The following is a 23397-nucleotide window of genomic DNA, read 5'->3' as shown; positions in this document are numbered from 1 at the left end:
AGATGACTGCGGGCATCCACACTGAAGTGAGGCGGTGTACCGTCATCCTGTATCCACATCCTCTCACGAACAGCCAAGGGTACGTTCTCCAACAACTCACGCACAGCTCTTTGCAAGAAACCTCAAGTATGGGTGGCCTTTCAGGCGGCCTGGTAGAAGATATGGACCAATGAGATTGTCACCTATCATGGTAGCCCAGATATTCACAGTAAAACGTACTTGATCTTGTGACTCTACTACAGCGTGAGGTTTTCCCTCATCACACATATGGCTATTCTTGCTGTTCGAAATACCATTGCGACCAAATGAGGCCTCGTCAGTAAACAGCACAATTTTGAGGAAATCTGGTCGATCAATCCATTATTGGGGCAATCACGGACAGAATGCGACCCTTCGTGCAAAGTCAGTCACAAGCATTGCATGGACTCGTTGTGGATGATATGGGTGTAATGTAATTGTTGTTCGTGGAGTACTCGCCACACAATCTTATGTGCAGCGCCCATTTCACGTGCAAAACGACGAGTACTTGTACTGGGTCCACTGCAACAAGTTCCAGCACTTGCTCTTCAAAATCGGGTGTGCGAATGTTCCTCATGTTGCCAGGTCCCTCGTTTCTTCTTTCCAATGAACCAATCTCCCGCATTCGTCAATCGATAGAAATGAACGTCGTGACGGATAGTGACTGTTAGGAAATCGTTCCCTGTACAGCCTTTCAGGAGTGAGAGCATTGCAACGTACTTCCCCACACACAAGGTGCATGTCAGTGAGTTCTGCCAAACTGTACCAGTACTACTCCATAGTATTGCACTGTACTTCTCTGAATAGAACTGAGTAATGAATGGGCCTGTCATTGATTCATAGCACGTTCTGTCTTGGGACAGTGTAAATACGATACAACAGAGCCACCTTGTGTTCAAATGTGTGTGAAATTTTATGGGACTTAACTGCTAAGGTCATTAGTCCATAAGCTTACACACTACTTAACGTAAATTATCCTAAGGACAAGCACACACACTCATGCCCGAGGGAGGACTCGAACCTCCTCTGGGACCAGCCGCACAGTCCATGACTGCAGCGCCTTACACCGCTCGGGCCACCTTATGGACTAGTAACGTAAACAAAGCCTGCATCATGAATGCTTAGCAATCAGGCTGGTCTCCTTGTTTCTTTGCAGGAAATAAAGAATGTACATGTAAATAAACAGCACAACACGTGTAAACCTGTACGGATGTTAATTGTAAATATTCTGGAAAACAGTAATGATAGAGTACGCTGTAGACAAGTTTAATTCCATATCTCCTTAAGCTGCGTTCTCCGACCACAGATTCCCTACCTCAATTTGTTCAGTGGAGCGTTCTCTATGTCCTGTTACATTTTTGCACGCGCTTCCGGAAACACCCTGTGGAATCATATTGGTGGAACGGGATGATGAGAACTGATGGAATGTGATTGCACGGAAACGAATGCGAAACAGTGTGTCGTGGGGCTTATCGTGAAACTGCTATCCTTTAAGGCGTTGCTGCACATAGTGCTATAGTATGCTTTATAGGCACGGAGAAAACAACTTCCAGAGGCTGAATTTGACCAGTGGTTCTGGGTGGTTGCAGTTGTCATGTCACACTTTTCAAGAGGGACAGTTTGCGTGAAAGGAGTACGATTTTATACGCAGACTAGTAATCAAGCAAAATCAAGTTATTTTGACCAGCTATTAGACAAAGGCAGTGCACATACCATAGTTGTAGTTCTCGTATTTTCATTTTCCCTCTCTTGCTGCTGTGACGTAAATGTTCTCTTCCGCCCTTGCAAGATCACGCACACGAGAAAAAATCGTAAGTAGCAGAGCAACTCCAACTTCTCGCAACACAATAAGTAACTTTACAGCCAATTTCTCATCCAGATTAACAGTGGGCATTATGGTATACGAATGTGTTAAGCCATTGATGTTAGTTGATCTTGATACATCTTTCTTGGTGTGTCTAATTTCCTGTTCCTTTCATATGCATTTCCTTTCCAAATCCAGATTGGTCGGAGTTGAAAACAAATGCCTTACTCAACGATGGGATACGTTTATTTACCTCACCTACAAATTTTTTGGCGGATTCCGCAGTTTGCTGTGCTTCGTCAAGTTGACACTTTGCTTGAAATTTCGTTATCTTACGTCTCCCAGTTTTGTAGAACTGTTTGAAGTTATGCAACCAACCACTGCCTCTCTTGAATCAGTATAGTCTATGTCGCTCGTAATTTGATGCACGTAACGCAGTAGGTCACTATCATGCACTTCCAGTGGTTAGCACACTGGACTCGCATTCGGGAGGATGACGGTTCAATCCCGTCTCCGGCCATCCTGATTTAGGTTTTCCGTGATTTCCCTAAATCGCTTCAGGCGAATGCCGGGATGGTTCCTTTGAAAGGGCACGGCCGATTTCCTTCCCCATCCTTCCCTCACCCGAGCTTGCACTCCGTCTCTAATGACCTCGTTGTCGATGGGACGTTAAACACTAATCTCCTCCTCCTCCTCCATGCACTTCCTGCAAATCGTATCGAGCATCCTTGAAACGCACAAACACCAGTTTTTGTGACAAGTGCGCCTTGTCCTCACTTGAATATCTGCAGTTTTTCTTATGCACTACTCCTTCACATTGCTGCTGAAATCTGTTCATAATTGTTTTTTTGCTACGCTCCGTATGATCTTTCACGCAAGAAATTACGTTTCGAACCAGACCCTTGGACAACGTTTGTCCTTTACTGGAGACGAAATATGCGGCTTCCTGTGCGACAAGGATGATGAATTACGTGCTGCTGTTTTGATATCATTTTCACTTGTTAAGCACATATCGTTATCATTGTACTTCTCATGTCCATTGTCCGCACAGTCGGACGTATACGACACCACACATCCCACTGACTCTCTTGCAGAAATCCTAATATTTCACCAGCCACTTCTTGGGTCCCTTTCTGACCAAATGTCAACTTCGACAACTGTTGTAGTAGAGTTAATACAATGTTGGCTCTATTTATCGTTCCAGTGCTCTGTTTTGCATCAGCATCACCAGCACTGTAGCACTGTTGTGAGTTACTCGTCGACTAAGCATTTCAACAATGCTCCATAGCCTCATGTTGTGTTCACAGTGCCGGCCGGTGTGGCCGTGCGGTTAAAGGCGCTTCAGTCTGGAACCGCGTGACCGCTACGGTCGCAGGTTCGAATCCTGCCTCGGGCATGGATGTGTGTGATGTCCATAGGTTAGTTAGCTTTAAGTAGTTCTAAGTTCTAGGGGACTGATGACCACAGCAGTTAAGTCCCGTAGTGCTCAGAGCCATTTGAACCATTTGTGTTCACAGTTGGATACCTCCAATCCCGGCCCCTGTTGCTATTACCTGCCGATACCATTATTGCGTGGTAGACAATATGTGGGACATCAAATACCGTAAACATCATTGGCCTTTGGCGACATCGCACTCAAGGTGTTCCTTGTAAGTCGAACAGCTTGCAGACGGGCAGAGCAACTCTTCATCCAAGGACGATCGGCCCGGTCCCCATCCTCAGTCAATCACCGTTGTGTCCGGCAGAATTGCGGCTTGCAGATCAGAAGACCCCTTCACTGCCAGATGGCTGTGGAGTTGCAGCAGTTGACTGAAAGTTGGCGAGAGCATGTAGACACTTGTTGATTTCACCAGAACATCCTGCAACCAAACAGAGCTGTCTTCTATCAGTATCCGTAATGCAGATGAAATGGCCTTGAGAAGGGTGGATGTTTTATAGCAGGCGAAGAAGTAATCCCCACCCACAATGGTGACCGAATCTGCTCTCGATTTCTGAGCCTGTTAGCAGTCTGGCTGCTCTAGTGTCTAACTGAAGTGCTGAATCAGTTGTTCTTGGCTTCTCCCTCGCATAGTCTGATGAAATCAGCCCATAACTTTCTTGCACTTCGGGTCACCCGTGTGGATATTCAGTTACCGTTGCATAGCCGGCAGACGCGCCCTACTTAGCCGTCTCCATCGGTACCGTACTTCACAAAATATACTTTTTGAAAGGAGTCATTGCCGCGATGAGACTTTAAGTGTTTATTATCTATTTATTTCACTATCGTGATTTCGGCTGTCGAAAGTTTAGAGAACCGGCGTTTTCGACGGACTGCATATCGATCCTAAATTCGACAACTTACAGAATACGTACTTAACTGTCATAGCTACTCTTTTCAAAAACCTTACTTGAGTGGTCTGCTGACTTTTAAATGTCGTGGTACACTATGTTAGGTTTGAACGATATCTATAACCGTAATGAACACACGTGCACGACAGTAGCGTACCTTTGGAGTTAGATAAGCTTTTGAATGTCTTCTCGTGTGGGAAGTCCTTGATGTGAGAGTAATTCGTGATACCTGTAGAACCGTGATTGATAAGAACACAAAAACTGAACCTGACGTTTTCATATCAGATAGATTCGGCGATACGCACGTAAAACACAAGTGATTCTGCCCGCGAAGTTGCTGAGCGGTCCCGTCTGAGGCCTGGTCGTCGCCAATCCAGTGGTGAGTACATGCTGCTGGAATACCTTTCTTGGGCGACACATTCCTCTTCTCCGTCGCACTACTAGTTTGATTCTGACACACTGCCTTGAATCCATTGTCTTTACTTTTCTTTTGCTGAACTAAAGCGAAAAATTGATATAAATGGACACCCTTTCCGATACGTATTTGTATCGTTTTGGCGGTTGAGACGAGTACGCGAAGAGCTCGGTGTCATATACTTAAATATGACATACATATACTTCTGTTGAGGAAAGAGAAGGGCAGAGTCATACCCGGTACTGGAACGAGGTGTATTCCTCTCGAGTAGCAGTAAGGGGTTTGGCTAGTTTAACCTGAGACCTCCTATTTGAAAGCAAGCCTGCAGCTGCGTCTAGTGACGTCACAGCCTGAGTGCTATACGCAGGTACGGGCGCATTTGTGGTGGTACTTCAAGTTGCCATTTCCAGTATGAAATTATGGTGCTTAAGTATGAACCGTCATATACTGAGCATTTCATGCATATTATATTGCGATGTAAAGCAACTGAGAAGGGGAACAAAACTATAAACACTTCAGGAAAATTACTTTAAGCACAAGTTACCCTCGCGGCGATTGTCATTTTCGTACCGGGCGTATATAAAGTGCAGCTCTCACGGAGGTCCAATGTGGGCTGTAATCATCGTATGGCAGCGAAACTTGGTTAATATGCTAATACTTTAACGCGGAACCGATTTTCGCTGGAGAACAAATTAGTTTCATTTCTGACAAGCAGGTGAAAATCTGGTTATGTATTCGTATGACGGTATGATATAGTTCCATTTCCGACCACAAGGTGAAAATTTGACTCGTACCCTATTCATATGACGGTATGATATCCACGTTCTCATTTGACAAGCAATAATGCGAGCGGACAGTATGGTTGTCGAGAAGAGAGTCCGTGATCTGTTTCATGTGAACGGCAGCACAATTACAGTACTGCATTGCTAGGGTATCGTCGAGTGAAAGGTCTGAGGAGAGTCCCGATGTCATTAAAAAAGTCAAAGAAGATGATAATGGTATTCGAAAACACGAGTGGGCTTGGTATGGCATCTGGAAGAGGCGTTCTATCCCGGTGGATGTTATTGACGATGTTGCTGTTGCTGTAACTGACCATTCAGCACGTGCCCCGAGTAGTACCACTGCTTGTGCAGTGTCACAAAAGTTGTCCATCTCACGGTCAACAGTAGGGGAAGTATTGCGGTCTATTTTACACTGGTACCCGTGCAAGATCCAGACGGTGCAGTAACTGGAACCTTATGGTCCGCACCAACGTTCTATGCTCATTGGTTTCTGACACTGATCGAAGTTGATGACATGTGACCGAGTAAAATACTATGGAGTGGCGAGGCACTACAGGCTGCAGGCACCACACACTGCAGTGAATACACTGAACTGCCGAATATGTGGTACTGTTAAACCGCCTGTTGTGCTATAAGAGCCATTGCACTCGCCGTATGTGCCAATATAGTGTGGATTCACATGCAGCTTCATTCTCTATCCATTCTTGTGTTTCTCCAGCCAGTAGTCTAGCTAGCACAACTGTGAGTAGGGAGTTAAAAAGAATATGGTACAGTAGTCGAGCCACACATTTTTCTAGATAAAGCTAAGCGAAGCTGAAGGTGGTGTAAAAAGCGACGGCAGTGGACAGAGAATGACTAGGAATACGTGATTTGGAGCGATGAATTATGCTATAGCTCGTGGGAATACGATGAGGGTTTGAGTTTGACGAATGCCTGAAGAATGTTACCTGCCATCATTTGTAGTGCTGACAGTTAAGTACAGAGAAGGCGGTGTTATGGCCTGGGTCTGTTTTCCGTTGGTAGGGTGTGTCCCCTTATATTGCGCTTACGGAAACGTTACTGCGTACAGTAGAGGAACAGTTCGGAGAGGATGATTAATTGTATCAGCACGACAATGCAACCTGTCATAAAGCAGCGGCTGACAGACAATCGTTTGGGGCAAAAACATTCCTGAGATTGATTGGCCTGCACGAAGTTCCGACCTGATCCCAATGGAACATCTCTGAGGTGAGCTAGAAAGTCGACTTCGTTTCAGACCTCAGCATCCACCATAACAACATCTATAATGGCTGACGCGCTGTTCATTGTAAGTGGGGACTCCAGAAGAATGATGGGAGATAGTATAATGCAGCACTCCACGAGCTTGAAGGATGACGCAGATGTGTCAAGTTGTCACTGGCACCTCACACATCCATGTATACTATGTGGTTAAAAGTATCCGGACATCCCGAAAAACATACGATTTTCATATTAGGTGCATTGTGCTGCCACCTACTGCCAGGTACTCCATATCAGCGACCTCAGTAGTCATTAGACATCGTGAGAGAGTAGAATGGGGCGCTCCTCGGAACTCACAGACTTCGAATGTGGTCAGGTGACTGGGTGTCACTTGTGTCATACGTCTGTACGCGAGATTTCCACACTCCTAAACGTCCCTGAGTCCACTGTTTCCGATATGATGGTGAAGTGGAGACGTGAAGGGACATGTACAGCTCAAAAGCGTACAGGCTGACCTCGTCTGTTGACTGACAGAGACCGCCGACAGTTGAAGAGGGTCGTAATGTGTAATAGGCAGACATCTATCCACACCGTCACACAGGAATTCCAGCCTGCACACGATCCGCTGCAAGTACTATGACAGTTAGGCGGGAGGTGAGAAAACTTGGATTTCATGCTCATAATCCACACATCACGCCGCTAAATGCCAAACGACGCTTCGCTTGGTGTAAGGAGCGTAAACATTGGAAGATTGAACAGTGGAAAAAACGTTGTGTGGGGTGACGAATCACGGTACACAATGTGGCGATCCCATGGCAGGGTGTGGGTTTGGTGAACGTCCGGTGAACTTCATCTGCCAGCGTGTGTAGTGACAATAGTAAAATTCGGAGGCTGTGGTGTTATGGTGTGGTCGTGTTTTTCATGGAGGGGGCTCGCACCCCTTGTTGTTTTGCGTGGCACTATCACAGCACAGGCCTACACTGATGTTTTAAGCACCTTCTTGCTTCCCACTGTTGAAGAGCAATTCGGGGATGGCGATTGCATCTCTCAACACGATCGAGCACCTGTTCATAATGCACGGTCTGTGGCAGAATGGTTGCACGAGAATAACATCCCTGTAATAAAGTGGCCTTCACAGAGTCCTGACCTGAATTCTATAAAACACCTTTGGGATGTTTTGGAACGCCGACTACGTGCCATGCCTCACCGACCGACATCGATACCTCTCCTCACTGCAGCACTGCGTGAGGAATGGGCTGCCATTCTCCAAGAAACCTTCCAGCACCTGATTGAACGTATGTCTGCGAGAGTGGAAGCTGTCAGCAAGGCTAAGGGTGGGTCAAGACCATACTGAATTCCAGCATTACCAATGGAGGGTGCCACGAACTTGTATGTCATTTTCAGCCAGGTGTCCGGATACTTTTGATCACATAGTGTATCTCTTGCTGAAGTGGAACCTAGCAAGAAATCCTTAGATAAAATAATTAAACGATGCAGCTACTAGAAGAAGCGCAGTGACGAGATATCTAGGGGTCTCGTGGACGAACGTCGTAACTTTGCACATGACAGAGGAGGCAGGCAGAAAAGGCACCAACACAATGAACAGATCTGTAGCCATCGGAAATGGGCGATTTCGACTTCCCTTGTACATAATCAGAGCATACCGCCAATCTATAAATAGCATCAGTCGTAGGATATGACGCGAGGATTTGAACTCACAGATTTCAGGATGTGAAGTCAGCCTCATTAGTCAGAAAAGTTAAAGGAGGAGCGCTACTAAGATTAACGGGCGCCTACTGCAGTACCCCAAACCATGCACTGTTAGTAACTCTACGAATATGCCACTGGATTTGGAAATTAGGAAAAGGGGAGCACTTTATTCCTTAAAGAACGGCAATCAGATAAAAGTACGAAGGATACTTTGAACTGCGATTAGTACAGAAATGTTAATACAAGATAGTATATTGCGACTGTGGCAAAATGAATGGGACCCATTAGGCAGGGGAAGGAGGACATACGAACTTCTCCCTAACATGTGGGAGGGACTGAACATGTGATTTCTTCAGCCATCGAGTGGACTGATACATTACCAGACTGGTCATGGCCCGTACACTACGTACCTGTATAAAATTTTAAAAAGGCAAACTAATGATAGTTGTGCCTGCAACAATGTGGGCACTCCAGAGCCAGCATTGCGGGATTGTGCGCTCTGAGAAGACGCAGCCGGTAATGGTCGTCAGGCATTAAGAACGCTGGATCCCCAGACCAGCACTGAGGAACGAGTCAACCTGGCGCATCTTGGACGGTACTGCGCCCCGCAGTATCCAGGAAAGCCAAGGAAGACTTCACATGGTACTCAGTCGCACGGCTGTACGCTGCCATTCCGTCTAGACTAGACAGATGGAGAGAAGAGAACTGAAGTCGGCGACCACTGAAGAATCTACATTGCTTTCACAAGCTGCGACATCGTCGCGAAAACACAGTGACCCGTATATGTAATAAGTTTCCTTTAATTTACGTCTATGGTCACAATCTTTTCTGTTTAACAGATTACCAGTTTCGGTCTCATAAAAACAAAGTCCTAATGCACTGCGGCCATAGTGGCATTGTCAAATGTTAAATGCGGAATCAGCGCCAGCATCGTCAAATACATATAAATCACATCACATGCACGAGTCATGTTGTCAGTAAAACTACTGTTTAAAACAAGCTTGTTTTAAACAGTAGTTTTACTGACAACATGACTCGTGCATGTGATGTGATTTATATGTATTTGACGATGCTGGTGCTGATTCCGCATTTAACATTTGACAATGCCACTATGGCCGCAGTGCATTAGGACTTTGTTTTTATGAGACGGATCTGATGATGGTCATTAAAGACCGAAACCGGTGATCTGTTAAACAGAAAAGATTGTGACCATAGACGTAAATTAAAGGAAACTTATTAAATCTACATTGCGTTGATGCAAGTGAATACGGGACTCTGAATTCTAAGACGTGGCAGTGAGGTACGGGAACGTTGCTGACGCTGCCCTAAGCCCAAGGAATCCGGCAGCCAATGCTGTTGACCGGGGCATTATGAGGGGGGGGGGGGGGGTCAAGCAGCGGAAACAAATTCGAACACTTTAGATACATCCTAAGAAATGAACAGAACAGAATCTGTACTACTTAAGTAGCGATAATAGCTGGATAAATGTAGCCTTACAGCGGTAGAGAATAATTGGTAGTAGTAAGTAGCATTTTTGTATAATTACAGTTGTTTAAAATATTTATAGGTACTAGAAACAAATAATTAACACATACACTTATTACTATACATAAAAATGTGATTGTATGGACTATGTTAGCTTTCCAGACTTCAGCTTTCCAGGCATCAATGTGAAGAGCAGATAATTAAATAAGTAAATAATAATCATTACCTTCTCTGTTTTTGGCTATTAAGGAAGAATATGCGACCATTCCTCCACAGACATTCAGACATCGAAAGTGACCCGAGTTCTCTAGGCGCGCAGTCCGGAACCGCGCGACTACTACGGTCGCTGGTTCGAATCCTGCCTCGGGCATGGATGTGTGTTAAGTCCTTAGGTTAGTTAGGTTTAAGTAGTTCTACGTTCTAGGGGACAGATGACCTCAGATGTTAAGTCCCATAGGGCTCAGAGCCATTTGAACCAACAGAGTTCAAGCTGTCATAAAGGCGAAGTGTGGACACACCACACATTAATGTCCACTATTTGGCGCCCAGATACTTTTTATCCGATAGTGCATATGCGCTTCAGCTGTACAGGTATTAAAAATTACTTAGTTAAATATAAAAATGCAAAAGCATTGCTGAATTTGCTCAACTGAGTCGAACTGTTTAGATTTGGTGACGGATATCTGCGGGAACAATAATGTTGTGACTGTTGTGCAGCTGACTGTGTTGATGTAGGAGCTGCTGTAATTCGACCAGAGGTCGTCTTCTGTGGCTACAAGACCAGCCCCAGATAGAAAAGACCGGATGGAATGGAAGTAAATGACTGTAAAAGGAATTTGTGTATGTCTGAGCAAATAAATGAGAGAGTGGATTGGAGAAGTGAATTTTCCATTTATTATGTACAGTATTGGTGGGCAGCATGGAGGGTAAAAATCGTAGAGGGAGACCAAGAGATTAATACACTAAGCAGATTCAGAAGGATGTAGGTTGCAGTAGGTACTGGGAGATGAAGAAGCTTGCACAGGATAGGGTAGCATGGAGAGCTGCATCAAACCAGTCTCAGGACTAAAGACCACCATCACAACAACAACATGTACACTGAACAGCCGAAACATTACGACCACTGCCCACCGCGACGTCGGATGCCATCTGGTGGCTTTGCGGGCATGTTATACGGTAACAAAAGTATGTAAGCGGAGCATACACGGATGGGGAATCATCGGAACGAAGATACAGGCTGCAAATGGAGAAATCCATTGAGATAAGCGACTTGACAAAGGGCAGGTTACTATTGCGCAGAGCTTGTGAACGAGTATTTCGAAAATGGCGAAGCTAGTCGTACGTTCCTGTGCTGCTGTTGTGAGCATGCATGGAAACTGGTAGAAGTACAGAGAAACTACCACTATGAACTAAATGGTTGGATGTCCACGACTCTTCTCGTAATGTGCGTTTCCGAGGCTTGTCTGATCTGTAATGTGGGATTGATGGTGATCTGTGGCATCGCTGCTGAAAGAGCACAATGCTGGTGCAAGCACAAGTGTTTTGGAGAACACTATACTTCGTACATTGTTGAACATGGAGCTCCGCAGCAGACCACCGCTACGTTCACCCAACGACATCGCCAATTACGATTGCAGTGGGCACGGGACCATCGGGATTCGACTGTTGATCGCTGGAAAGGCGTCAGATCTTCCGGTAAATCACATTTTTACTAAACTAGGTCGATGGCCGCCTCCACAAACGCCGTAATCGAGGTGAACGGCGGCTCGAAACGTGCAGCGTGCCGCGCGCCGCGGACTCAGGTTGGTGGGAGCAGTATTATGCTATGTGAGACATTCTCCTACGTTTGCATGGAACCTGTGGTAGTAATCGAAGACACGCTGACAGTTGCAAACTACCCGCAACCCTTCATATGTGAAGTCTTCCCCGAAGGCGATGTCATCTTTTAACAGTATAATTGTCCATGTCTCGGAGTCATAGCCTTGACTCGCTTGCTCCATTGTACCGTTCAGATGAGTTGCGTGTGTTCATGTAAAAATGAGTACAAGGGAGTGTATGTGGTCTTATGTTGTGTTTTAGGTTACCCTCATTTTGTGTGTTATAGCACCATTCGCCTCACACAGTCATCGTACGGGCACTGATGACCGTGATGTTGAGAACCCTCCAGATGCTGTAACAACAACAATAACAACAACAAAATAACAACAAACGTGCTACAGTAGTTTGAGAAGCATTATAGTGAACTCATGCTGATGTACAGCGACCAAATTCGCAAGTACTATGGGACCCATCTGCGTCGCTATAGGACGCCATAACCGCGTACATAAATCAATGGCCGGTTATTTACGTGTATTACATGATCTGTGCGTTGACATCTCATTCCACATAGTTTCACAAACCTGCCTACAAACTGTCGGCTCACTGATACACGGAATTAGTGATGTATTTCGTTCTAAACGCGGACAAAGAAGTTATTAAGCAGGTGGTCATATCGTTTTGGCTCATCAGGATATGTATTGCGAGGGTTGGGGTAATAAAATAGGATGAGTAGGCACTGGCCATTCTTATGGTGGGGAGTGAATGCTAGAGGGTAGTGACGCTGCGCCATCTGGGATGGGACTGGCATTACAAAAGGGTGTCTAGACGAGAGAAAGTGATGTGGGAGGGGTTGTAGGAGTATGTGGCTGTGGCATTATGATTGTAGCGTTCTTTAAAAAAGGTTTTGTGTTTTTGTTTGCCGATGAATATGTAATGCGTAATGTTTGTGTCATACAAATTTACTGTGTGACGGGTTGTTGAGCATATGACTTAATCCGCAAAACCAATACCCAGTTTTCATAATGAAATCAATGCCTCTAAAATTTACCAAGTTTTGTGAGCACGTAGTTCCACGGCCCTAGTTTTGTGAGCATGTAGTTCCACGGCCCTGTATAATAAACTGATAACATTCCCTGTGCAAATAAACAATGAAATAAATTTGCCTTAGTTCTAGAGTCGCAACGGATGTAATCTGTGTATTCTGCGCTTTCCTCAGTAGGCATATAAAATATACAATCTTGGCACAGTGAATTGCAATGTCGACCGTAAAATAGCTTTATACAAATAATATTAGTAGATCCGTTGGTAAATGAATAACCTTGCAAATGTTCAGTGGAAATACTGGATATTGAGCCAGCGCTGTGCAATTCTGGCCGCATTGAAGCTGTTACAAACATTAACAGTTTTCTGATTCTGGCACATTAATATTGTTCTGACTCTGATTGAAAAACGATTTCTTTAAAAAGATGTTCATTGGGTTCAAATAAACACGACATGGAAGAGAATGAGGTACTGATAAGGGGATATCCTAAGACCAAATGCTTCAGTTTGGAAATTGTATTCAAAATAAAAGTTTCTTCTTCACAACATCTGATATGAAACATTTTACATGAACTTCAATATCAGTGAACTTCTCAACTGTTCTACAATTATCACTTACTGTCGCAATTAAAAACACTTGGATTGTTACGTGACAAAAAGTCTGACATCGTTTGACCAAATAAATTCCAAAATTTAACTTCTCTGTATCAGGATTACAAAGCACACAAAATATTACAAATCGGGTATACCAAATCAACCTATACATTAAATCCGATGGAGAATACTTCGTTCCTACATTGAAGGTTCAGCACTAAAAATTTGCGAAATCCACATTGCGTTGCTGCATACTTAAAACTAAATATACATAATTTCATTTTGTTATTATAGGGTGTGCAATAATGGCAAAGTGGAGTAGAATAGCATCATAAAAAAATAGCACATTACATGGTATCAGCAACGACAAAATAGCATAGGAAATAAATGAATATAAGTTGTATAGAGGCTGTATACAAAAGGACACAACTTCGTATTACGAAGAAATGTTTGAATTACCGTTTGCAGTGGTCAGACCACCCAAGGGATGTGACCCATTGGGGCTGGACACACGTCAAAATAAATGTCGTCTCTTCCAGTTGTTGTTGTCATGTACACCCGTAAGAAAACAGAAAAATGTGCAAAGCCTAAACTTGCGGTAAGAGAACCGACCTGCAAGATTCTCCACACCGGGCACGACGCCACCTAATAAAACGCTGAATAATCGAGGAATCGTGAAAACAAGGTGACAATAGAATTTATATGAACATAGGAAGTGTGTCAAGTAAAAGTCTGGTGTGTTTTATAGATATGTGAACCCGCATGTAGAACCAAAAAAGCATAATTTGCATAAATTGCTGGTAATGCAAATAAAAACTTCTGCAAGACTAATGCTAAATATCATAGTTCCTGAAAAGTAGCAAAAAAATTTTTAAACAAAGGTGAAATGTGTTGAAAACATATGTATAAATAGCAGTAGTGTGCTGTCTTCAGAATGCAAGACATCGAACTGAAGAAATAATTTATGTCATCAAAATTGGTGCATATCAGTAGTGTAAATGAAGTAGCTGGTTACACAGAAATTTCGTAGAATAAATGCTGTAATATTTTCTTCTGAAATTCTTGCTACTTACATAAGCGTGCGTATAGCTCCGTTCATAATCGCATCCTATTCTTGGCGCTAAAACTTACTTTATTGGTATTTCAGTAATTCTCATTATTGCTATACTACACAAATTGAAATTCAGTACATATCATTCAGGTGTTGCATAGCTAAAAAAGAGTTATAAAGAAAATTGACAAATTCAGTGTATCAGTGACAGAACCGTGTAACGTCGCAGTCCGGGAAAGCAAAATCGTATAAAAAATAATTTGTGTGATGGCAGAATCTCCTTATTGTATTTACATCGCGCAACATAACTAATCCAGTTCTGTGTTTCACTTGGCATAATTTTTTTCATATGAATGTAGATGTGATTATTTTTGGACATCGATGTTTTCAAGTAAATATGCTTGACAGTTAGGTGCTGGTGGTATTGAAACCTGGTTATTTTGTTGTTAACTGATTTGCTGCTGATGACTTTGCGATTAGTTTCGTAGGATCTGTGCGAAGCTTTTAAATCAGATGGGCATTGCGAGTAAAAGGAAACAGATTTGACGTCAGTGGGCCTGATATATGTGGAGGAGAGTTTTGTTTTGGTCGGCGTAGCGCTAGATTGCTTTGAAGTAAGCTGTGGCGTGCAGTTGTGCAGCCCGACGGTATTGTTGACCGCATCGCTGCTGGTTTCAAGGACGGCGTGCCACTTAGCTGTCGCGGGTATCATACTGTCTGTCCGTGCCATCTTGTTTCTCAATAGGCTGTGCTATCCGTTGCCATTGACCTTGATTAATTTGTAACATTTGAGAAATCTTCGCATTATCAGAACTGTTTTCAGCTTGTATAGGATAACTGTGCTGGGTCGGTAAATCAAAACCTGCGTGTTTGCTTGTATTAAATAAACGGCGAATTGAATATAAAATATTTTTCCCCTTCCGTAATCTGATGCGAAAATAATTTAGAACTGTTTTTGGCATTATCCTGACGGGCTGTTTCGTTAGATGGAACTGATTGATCGTAGATAAAATAATCCTGTTCACTTAAAATGACATCTGCAAATATACTGGTCTTCTGATATGCTTTCTACGGCGTTGCTTTCGTGGCTTAGGCTTTTCTGTACTGGTGCTGAAGGTATTACTCTGAGCAGTTTCACAAACTTTATCTGAAATATCAAAAAATATTGCTTGGCAGTGTAAGGTCAGCTGTGCCAGAAGATAATATTTTTTATGAAAGCTTCTGTCAATTGTAGTTCTCTAACGTAATCAGAGTGAATATGCTGTTCGTTAGAATTAGAAGTGGGCTGTTCAAATTAATTCGAACTGTTGTGACCACCATTCATACGGGCTGTGACATCAGATTGGGCTGGTTTAGCGTCGATAATAAAACTCTGTTTACTCAAAATAACATCTGCAACTGTGCTGAAGTTCTGAACCTGACTTCCACGACTTTGCTGTGTTTTATTTTCTGTAGTAAAGGGCAACGTAGCTGCTTTGAAAGAGATAAACGGAATGGTGGTATATTGCGTGGTTTCACAGGAATCCGTAGCAATAGTAGATCGAACAGAAGTGTTGTTAGAAAAAGTTTACTTCTCAGAATGGGCTGCTAAGTATATCGGTGGGCTCTGAGGGGTATACGTAGTTTGCTTTTGCGCAGCATTATTTGCACAGTTAAATGATTCAATATAAGGGAAATTGTCTCGGTTTTCAAAGAATTTTGCGTTGTGACGCAGTGACAACCCAACATTTTTGATATGCGTCACGGAAGGAAACAAACTCTGCTCTGTGTCGAGACTGAATGTGGCGTCTGATGTTTTATTGTTCGCATCATTAATCTGAGGACAATAAAAGTTATTTGTTGAGGATTGATTTGGCTGTATGACTCTGGTCTGCAAATCGATCGGTGGGGAATAGCAATGAAATTTCTGACGTGGGAAACTTAAGTTTTGTTACCAGATTTGGTAGGCACAATGTGTTCATTAATGTTTTCCTAAATTGCCAAACTGCTGGTGCTGAAGGTAGCGTCAGAGGAAAAACTGACGATTTCATGTAGCTTAATGTAGGTCCTGGTTAATTTCTTGTAAAATTTTGCTCTGTGTTGTCGATGGGTTTTTTAATAGGATGTGACATTTGCGACGTGGCAACGTCTGTAACAGAATTTATACTAGCGTCTACGTGGGTTGTACGACTATTGATCAACTGCTGTTCTACTTCCTGTCTTTGTAATGCTAATGACTGTAAAAACTGTGTGTTTACGGAGGAAGACTTTGTATCGTTTTTCTGAGGTCTCAGTGTGAACTTTAAGACGTGCATCTAATCGAGTGTCTTGTTGATCTACTTTTCATTAACTGATTGTATTTCGTATGTAAGCTTTTTGTAGGTTTCACTATATTAATGTCTTAAAGCATTAATGTCATCTCTCAACGGTTTGGTAGTGTCTGCGCATTGCCTGGCTATGGCTTCAATTTTATCGGAAAGTCGTTTTTCAGTGGCCTTAACGGTTGTCAGTTCAGTCGTTTCTGTGTACGATTGAAGCTCGTCACGTATGCTGCAAAATTGTTCATTGAACTGAGTGGTGGTATCAACTTGTTTATCTCGTATTTCTTGTATCACGGAACATTATTCTTCTCGTATGATGAGAAATTGTTCATCATTTTTGTTATTCTGTTTAACCATCATTTGCATGAGACTTTGAAGCATCGCTTCCGTATTCTTTTCAACCGATGTGTCGGGTGTCACCTGTGTTGTGTTTCGTGGTGCGGAGACATCATCTACAACCATGGACGTCTCGTTTGTTGCAATATCTGCATAATTACTGCTAATGGAATGTGACGGACTTTTTACAAACAGATTGAGTACTTTCCACTGCTTTGCCTCTGACATACTATTGGTATTCTGACTCACTGTACAAGAATTGGGAAGTTTATTCGCCGGATTCGGTAAAGAATCGTGTTCTGACACCTGCAGGCTAGAAACATTTACCTCAGCGTCGTCCGCTATGCCGGAATGGACAGTCTGAGCAGATGGTAAACTAGGTGAAATCAAATTATCGGTAAACTATACATTATTTTGAGAAACGGAATTCAGGTTTCCTTCTTCTTCTGCTCCCCGCAGAGTGGTTACTATCATTCTCAACATTGTTGTCAATAATAGGAAAAACGTCTATTTCGGTATCTCTAATTGTTTCAATAGTGCCGGAAGCTTAACACTTTTGCGCGGCATCTTAACAGATGCAGAGTACAAAGCCAAAGACAAAAAAAAAATTGAACCATCACATCAGTGGAAAACAAAGCAGAGCATAAGAATGCTGATGATCTGTGGAAGAACTTTTGTACAAGTTAGTAAATTGCGTTGCGAAAAAGACTGTTATAGCTACAGAGTGGTTGAGAGAACAGAACCTGACTATTTTAAATATCAAGGATTTCACAGAGCGAACGACTGGCAGAGCTGTCGCCAAGTATAATATTCTTTATAAAAAAAGGTTTTGTTTGCCAATGAATATGTAATGCGTAATGTTTGTGTCATGTATATTTAATGTGTGATGTGTTGTTGAGCAAATGACTTAATCCGCAATATCAATACGCAGTTTTCATATTGAAATTAATCCTGAAATTTATCCAGTCTCACGAGCACCCAGTTCTATGGCCCTGTATAATAACCTGATATAATTCCCTGTGAAAATAAACAATGAAATAAATTTGCATTAACATCTTCAACTTTTGTAGTCCTGTCTTCCTCAGTTGCGTGTAATATTACGGTATACTGATAATTTTTACTTATGGACCGTCTGACAGCAACTGAATAAAACACAATGTTAGTGCCATACGCGTTTCGCCTTTATTTTCTGCAAGGCATCATCAGTGGCCTGGAATATGTACATATGTTAGCTATTTTATTTACATTTTTGTCACTGTGCCTATAGGTTATAAACAGTTCTGGTGGTTGGTATTTCCTATTAAGTAGTAATGTTTTGAACTGTACTTGCAGAACTGTTTATAACCTATAGGCACAGTGACAAAAATGTATATAAAATAGCTAACATATGTACATATTCCAGGCCACTGATGATGCCTTGCAGAAAATAAAGGCGAAACGCGTGTGGCACTAAAATTGTGTTTCATTCAGTTGCTGTCAGACGGTCTATAAGTAAAAATTATCAGTATACCGTAAATTTGCGTTAGTTATGGAGTCGCAACGGATGTAATCTCGGTGTTATGTTCTCTCCACAGTAGGCATAGAAAATATTCAATCTTGGCATAGGTAAGTGCAATGCCAGCCGTAAAATAGCTCCATACAAATAATGTCAGTAGATTGGTTGATAAACGAATAACCTTGCAAACGTTCAGTGAAAATACTGGATATTGGGCCAGCGCTGTGCAATGCTGGCCGCATTGAAGCTGTTACAAACATTAACACTTTTCTGATTCTGGCACATTAATATTTTTCTGACTCTGATTGAAAAACGATTTCTTTAAAAAAATATTCATTGGGTTCGAATAAACACGACATGGAAGAGGATGAGGTACTGATAAGGTGATATCCTAAGAGCAAATGCTTCAGTTTGGAAATTGTATTCAAAATACACAAAATCTGATATGAAACATTTTACATTAACTTCAAAATCAGTGAACTTCTCAACTGTTCTACAATTCTCACTTACTGTCGCAATTAAAAACACTTGGATGACAAAAAGTCTGACATAGTTTGACAAAATAAATTCCAAAATGTAACATTTTTGTATCAGGATTACTAAACACACAAAATATTACATATCAGGTATACCTAATCAATCTATACATTAAATCTGATGGAAAATACTTGGTTCATACACTCAAGCGTCAGCACTGTAAAAATTAGCGAAATCCACATTGTGTTGCTGCATACTTAAAACTAAATATACAAAATTTTATTACTTTACGAATTTCTTCCAGTTGCTTTATCTTTGAGTTACAGTATCAATTCATTGCTCTTCTCTAATTGCCATGGACAATGGTTACATTGTTAGCGATCAATATTACTTCAATTCTTGATGTTCTTATAGCCTTACAAATTAACGATACATACTTCACACTTTTATAGAAATAACTACGACCTGTCATTTACGGACTCTGTGTGAGCACAACCAACACCATTCATCACTTAACTTTATAGAAACTGTATTATGCTGCGTCCATAGACCAGCAACTAAATTCTCACAGCTAGCCACTAGCTTTAAGCATTACATCCTACCTATACAAGAGTGCAACGGCGACTGTTACTGCGCTCAGCACGCCCCTACTTAGAATCGATTCTGCCACTCAGGCAACATCTTTGATTCAGTGTTGTCAAAAATACAGTCTCTTCTACATATGACAATCGTCTCAGGTCATTTTTCATGAATTATATTACAAAATCTGGTTCCACGTCCAAGTGTGCCCCTCACAAGATGAAATACGGAATGAGTAGCCAGTGTTATTTGTTGGAGAGTACAGGTTCGTTGAAAGGGATGGATAGTTTTGAGAACTTGGATTACGAAAAGGATTACAGTTCTGCTGTGGGTGCGGAACGTAAGGAATCGTTTGGATGGAGTGGTGCTTCGATATGGCGGTTGAAGACGGTCAATTTAGGATCAGTGGGAGCAGACTTAGCTACGCTTTCTTAGGACTGGGTTGGGCGATACAGGTTGCAGTTTCTAAAAAAAAGGCGCCGATTTTAGATTTATAACGACTTCACACTATTTATAGTTCTTTCTTCTACATGCTTACTGTGATAAAAGAATGCTAGATCGATAACGGTCCAGAGATAAAACAAAAAAATATGTTTTAACAGCTAAGGTGAAATCATTCTATGGAGGATTACGGAGTCACAACAGCTGCGTCATCTTTCATGAAGCAACTGTTGTCCATTAGAATGATCATTTAATGCATAACATCCTGAAAGTTATGTAGCCAATAGCTGTTAGTAAATGTTGCAGTAGTGCCGTTACTATAAACTTCCTGTGTCCACTCCGACATCTTCCATTCCAGGCCGTCGTCAGCAAGGTAACACGAGATCTGCTGGTCCCCGCTAGCACCACCATGAGCGTCATGGCGATTGTGCTGGAGTCTTGGTGGGGTGCGGCGACGGGCGTCGTTCTAGTGCTGGCCGCAGCAGTTTACCTATACTTCCTCTCCTGGTATTCCTACTGGACGAAAAAAGGCGTTCCACAGGCGGAAACAGTTTTCCCTTACGGAAGCCTAGGAAAAGACGCTTTGTTCGGAAAGATGAGGATTGAACTTAAGCTACACGAAATCTACAAGCGACATCGAGGTGCGTATGGACGTTCTAAACTGCTTCCGTTTCTGTAATCTTCTCTATTTCAGTTGTTGTTTCTTGCGCTTTTGTTGTTGTTTCTGTTTCCACGGTGCTTTTCCGCAGAAAAGTGGTTCTGCACAGCTTTGTCTTGCCATAGATGAGCGCTTCCTTGGGTTTTACGCACTCTACGCACCAGCCTTCCTGGTGTTCGACCCGGATCTGATTCGCGACGTTCTGGTCAAGGACTTCGACGCCTTCCAGGACAGGTGCATACCGTTCGATGACAGCGAACCGCTCAACCAACACCTGCTGTTTCTCAACGGCAGCAAGTGGAAGAGGCTGCGCTCCAAGCTGACCCCGGCGTTCACCTCGGGGAAGTTAAAAATGATGTTCGAGGTGAGCGGAAATAACATTTTTAAAACATGGTGACGTCTAACAGCAATTAGAGACTATAGAACGACAATTAAAACGTAGCGATACATTTTCTGGAATGATATCAACTTTTATCAGTTCTGTGTAAAGTGAGGTTAAATTTTGTTTCTTCGCGAGGTAAATTTCCTTAACTGTCCATGTTTGCTAAGATATGATGTGTATACGAGGGTAATCCCAAAAGTAAGGTCTCCTATTTTTTTATAAGTACATAGACCTATTTATTTCTACAATGGTTTACATAGGTTTACAGCTTGAACATTTAGCTATTTTTCGATATAATCACCATTTCTGTCGATGCATTTTTGTAGAGGCTGTGGAAGTTCTTGTACGCCCATGTCATACCAGCTCGCCGCCATGCTGTTCATAAAGTTATGAACTGGCGTCATTGTTGCTTGGTCTCAGGTGTAAAGTGTTATGCCCAGGTTTCGTCACCCGTGAAAATTGAGTCCAGAAAGTAGTCCTGTTCGGTTGCTAGGCGGTAAAGAAATGCGCGGGAAGCATCGACACGTTGCCGCATGTGGTCCTCAGTCAGGATGCGTGGCACCCATCTTGCGCACACCTTCCGGTAGTTCAATGTTTCCGTTAAAATTCTGTGAGCGGTGCTTCGGGAAACCTCAGGAACCAACGTGCAGAGATCATCCAGGGTGAACCGCCGATCTTCACGCATGCTTTGCTCAACCTTCAACACTGTCTTCTCCGAAATTGACGGTCTCCCGCCTCTTTGTTCGTCGTGAATTTCGGTCCGACCAGCTGCAAACTCTCTACACCACTTACGAACATTTTTGACATCCATGCACGAATCGCCATACACTTTCGTCAATTGGCGATGGATTTCAATCGGCGCAGTGCCCTTTGCGTTCAAAAACCGAATAACTGCGCGCAATTCGCACTTGGCTGTAACATCCAACGGGAACTCCATTCTCAACGGCTGCCAAGCCGACAGCTCCTCAGCGTAGCGTGCGCATGTTTACACACAGCGCGTGAAGCACTCTTCATAATAGTGTGACCAACTGCGACATAAACAGAGTTCTGTACATATAAAAAAATAGGAGATCTTACTTTTGGGATTACCATCGTATTTTGTAGTAGTACAGATGAGGATTCAGAGCACAGAATTCAAGTCTCACGGTAGCTGAACTGCCGCCTGACAGTAAATTGTAGAATTACTCAGTTCCAAAATGTTTCATTCAGAAGAAATGATTTTGGTTGCTTCAAGTGCAGTCATTACAAAGAAACGCAAAATACACTGTGCAACATAATTAAAGGGTCAGTTTTTCGAAACCTCTTAATTATCTGCTATTGCAACACAGAAGTTTGAAATTTGGCTCAAAGGTGCGTACAACCTTTCTCTGCAAGGGTTTTGCGTGGATCCAGGCAACGTCACCTTCGGAGTCGGCGACGTTTCAAACACCAAGGTCTCGATACATGCGAAAAATACCAGAGCTCGAAAGTTCTAGGCGCTTCAGTCCGGAACCGCGCTGCTGCTACGGTCGGAGGTTCGAATCCCGTGTCGGGCATGGATGTGTGTGGTATCCTTAGGTTAGTTAGGTTTAAGTAGTTCTAACTTCTAGGGGACTGATGACCACAGATGTTAAGTCCCATAGTGCTTAGAGCCGTTCGAAAGTTGATCTGAGGTGTAAGGGGAGTTAATGATGCCACGTGGGTACCATATTTCGCCATAATTCTGCACAATGTGTCTTTGGACGTCTCACACGATAGAAAGGTGGTCACATCGACTCCGACCCACATTATCACCCTTTTGTGATGATGACCAGAACAGCGACGCCTAGAGTTGAAATCACGCAGTTTTCTTGCGGGTGGCCGAGGGAAACATTTCAGACCACCGTTCATAATCGACACGAAGAGGCCTCAGGGGGTGCCATGATGGGCGTCAATAAAACCACCATAACCCATCGGGCGTTGATTCCCACACATTTCGCGGTCGAAAACGACTGTTGGCAGCGCAACCTTTGACACTGCTGCCACCCCCGGACGATTCAACCCTTCTCCAAGGACATCGTGGGCCTGCAGTCCCAATGAATGTGATCGTATCTTTATAAAAATCACTCAGTGTTTGTTGGTATATGACGTAATCAAATAAAGAAATTGTATTTAAACTTAGAATGTTCTCAAGAAATCTGCAGCAAACCGATGTTAAGAATGTGGCCTATAATTCTGCTACTTCGTTCTTTTACCCTTCTTCCATACAGAAGTCACTTGAGCTTGACAAACCATACGGCGGCTACAGACAGCTGAAGACAAAGCTCTGTGCCTCCCTCGAGAAAGAAGGCGTTAAGGTTCAATGTAAAACGAATAACTTCAGCTCTCTGCAAACGCCAGCTTTCTATCTTGATTATGTGCTGGGAGTTAGTTGTAGAGACGCTGTAATTAAGGGAACTGCTGGCCACACTTGTTGATATGGTCTTCAGTTCAAAGACTGGTTTGAT

The 23397-nt window shown here is 42.9% G+C and overlaps 2 protein-coding genes across 2 annotated transcripts in view; both read left to right on the top strand.

Moving 5' to 3' along the window:
* The window catches only part of LOC124798835 (cytochrome P450 6k1-like), a 97691-nt gene extending 85729 nt beyond the window's left edge, over positions 1-11962 (top strand). Inside the window, exon 7 of the mRNA XM_047262366.1 lies at positions 11865-11962. Coding sequence (XP_047118322.1) covers positions 11865-11962 — 98 coding nt within the window. The remainder of the gene's footprint in view (positions 1-11864) is intronic.
* A 1774-nt stretch (positions 11963-13736) lies between these two features.
* The window catches only part of LOC124798834 (cytochrome P450 6k1-like), a 60927-nt gene continuing 51266 nt past the window's right edge, over positions 13737-23397 (top strand). Inside the window, exons 1-2 of the mRNA XM_047262365.1 lie at positions 13737-13811; positions 20642-20914. Coding sequence (XP_047118321.1) covers positions 13737-13811; positions 20642-20914 — 348 coding nt within the window. The remainder of the gene's footprint in view (positions 13812-20641; positions 20915-23397) is intronic.

The sequence above is a fragment of the Schistocerca piceifrons genome, chromosome 5 (genome assembly GCF_021461385.2).
Source record: "Schistocerca piceifrons isolate TAMUIC-IGC-003096 chromosome 5, iqSchPice1.1, whole genome shotgun sequence".
In the NCBI taxonomy this organism is placed as follows: domain Eukaryota; kingdom Metazoa; phylum Arthropoda; class Insecta; order Orthoptera; family Acrididae; genus Schistocerca; species Schistocerca piceifrons.
Note: the sequence above shows the minus strand (reverse complement) of the source record. Positions and strands in the feature narration are given on the sequence as shown.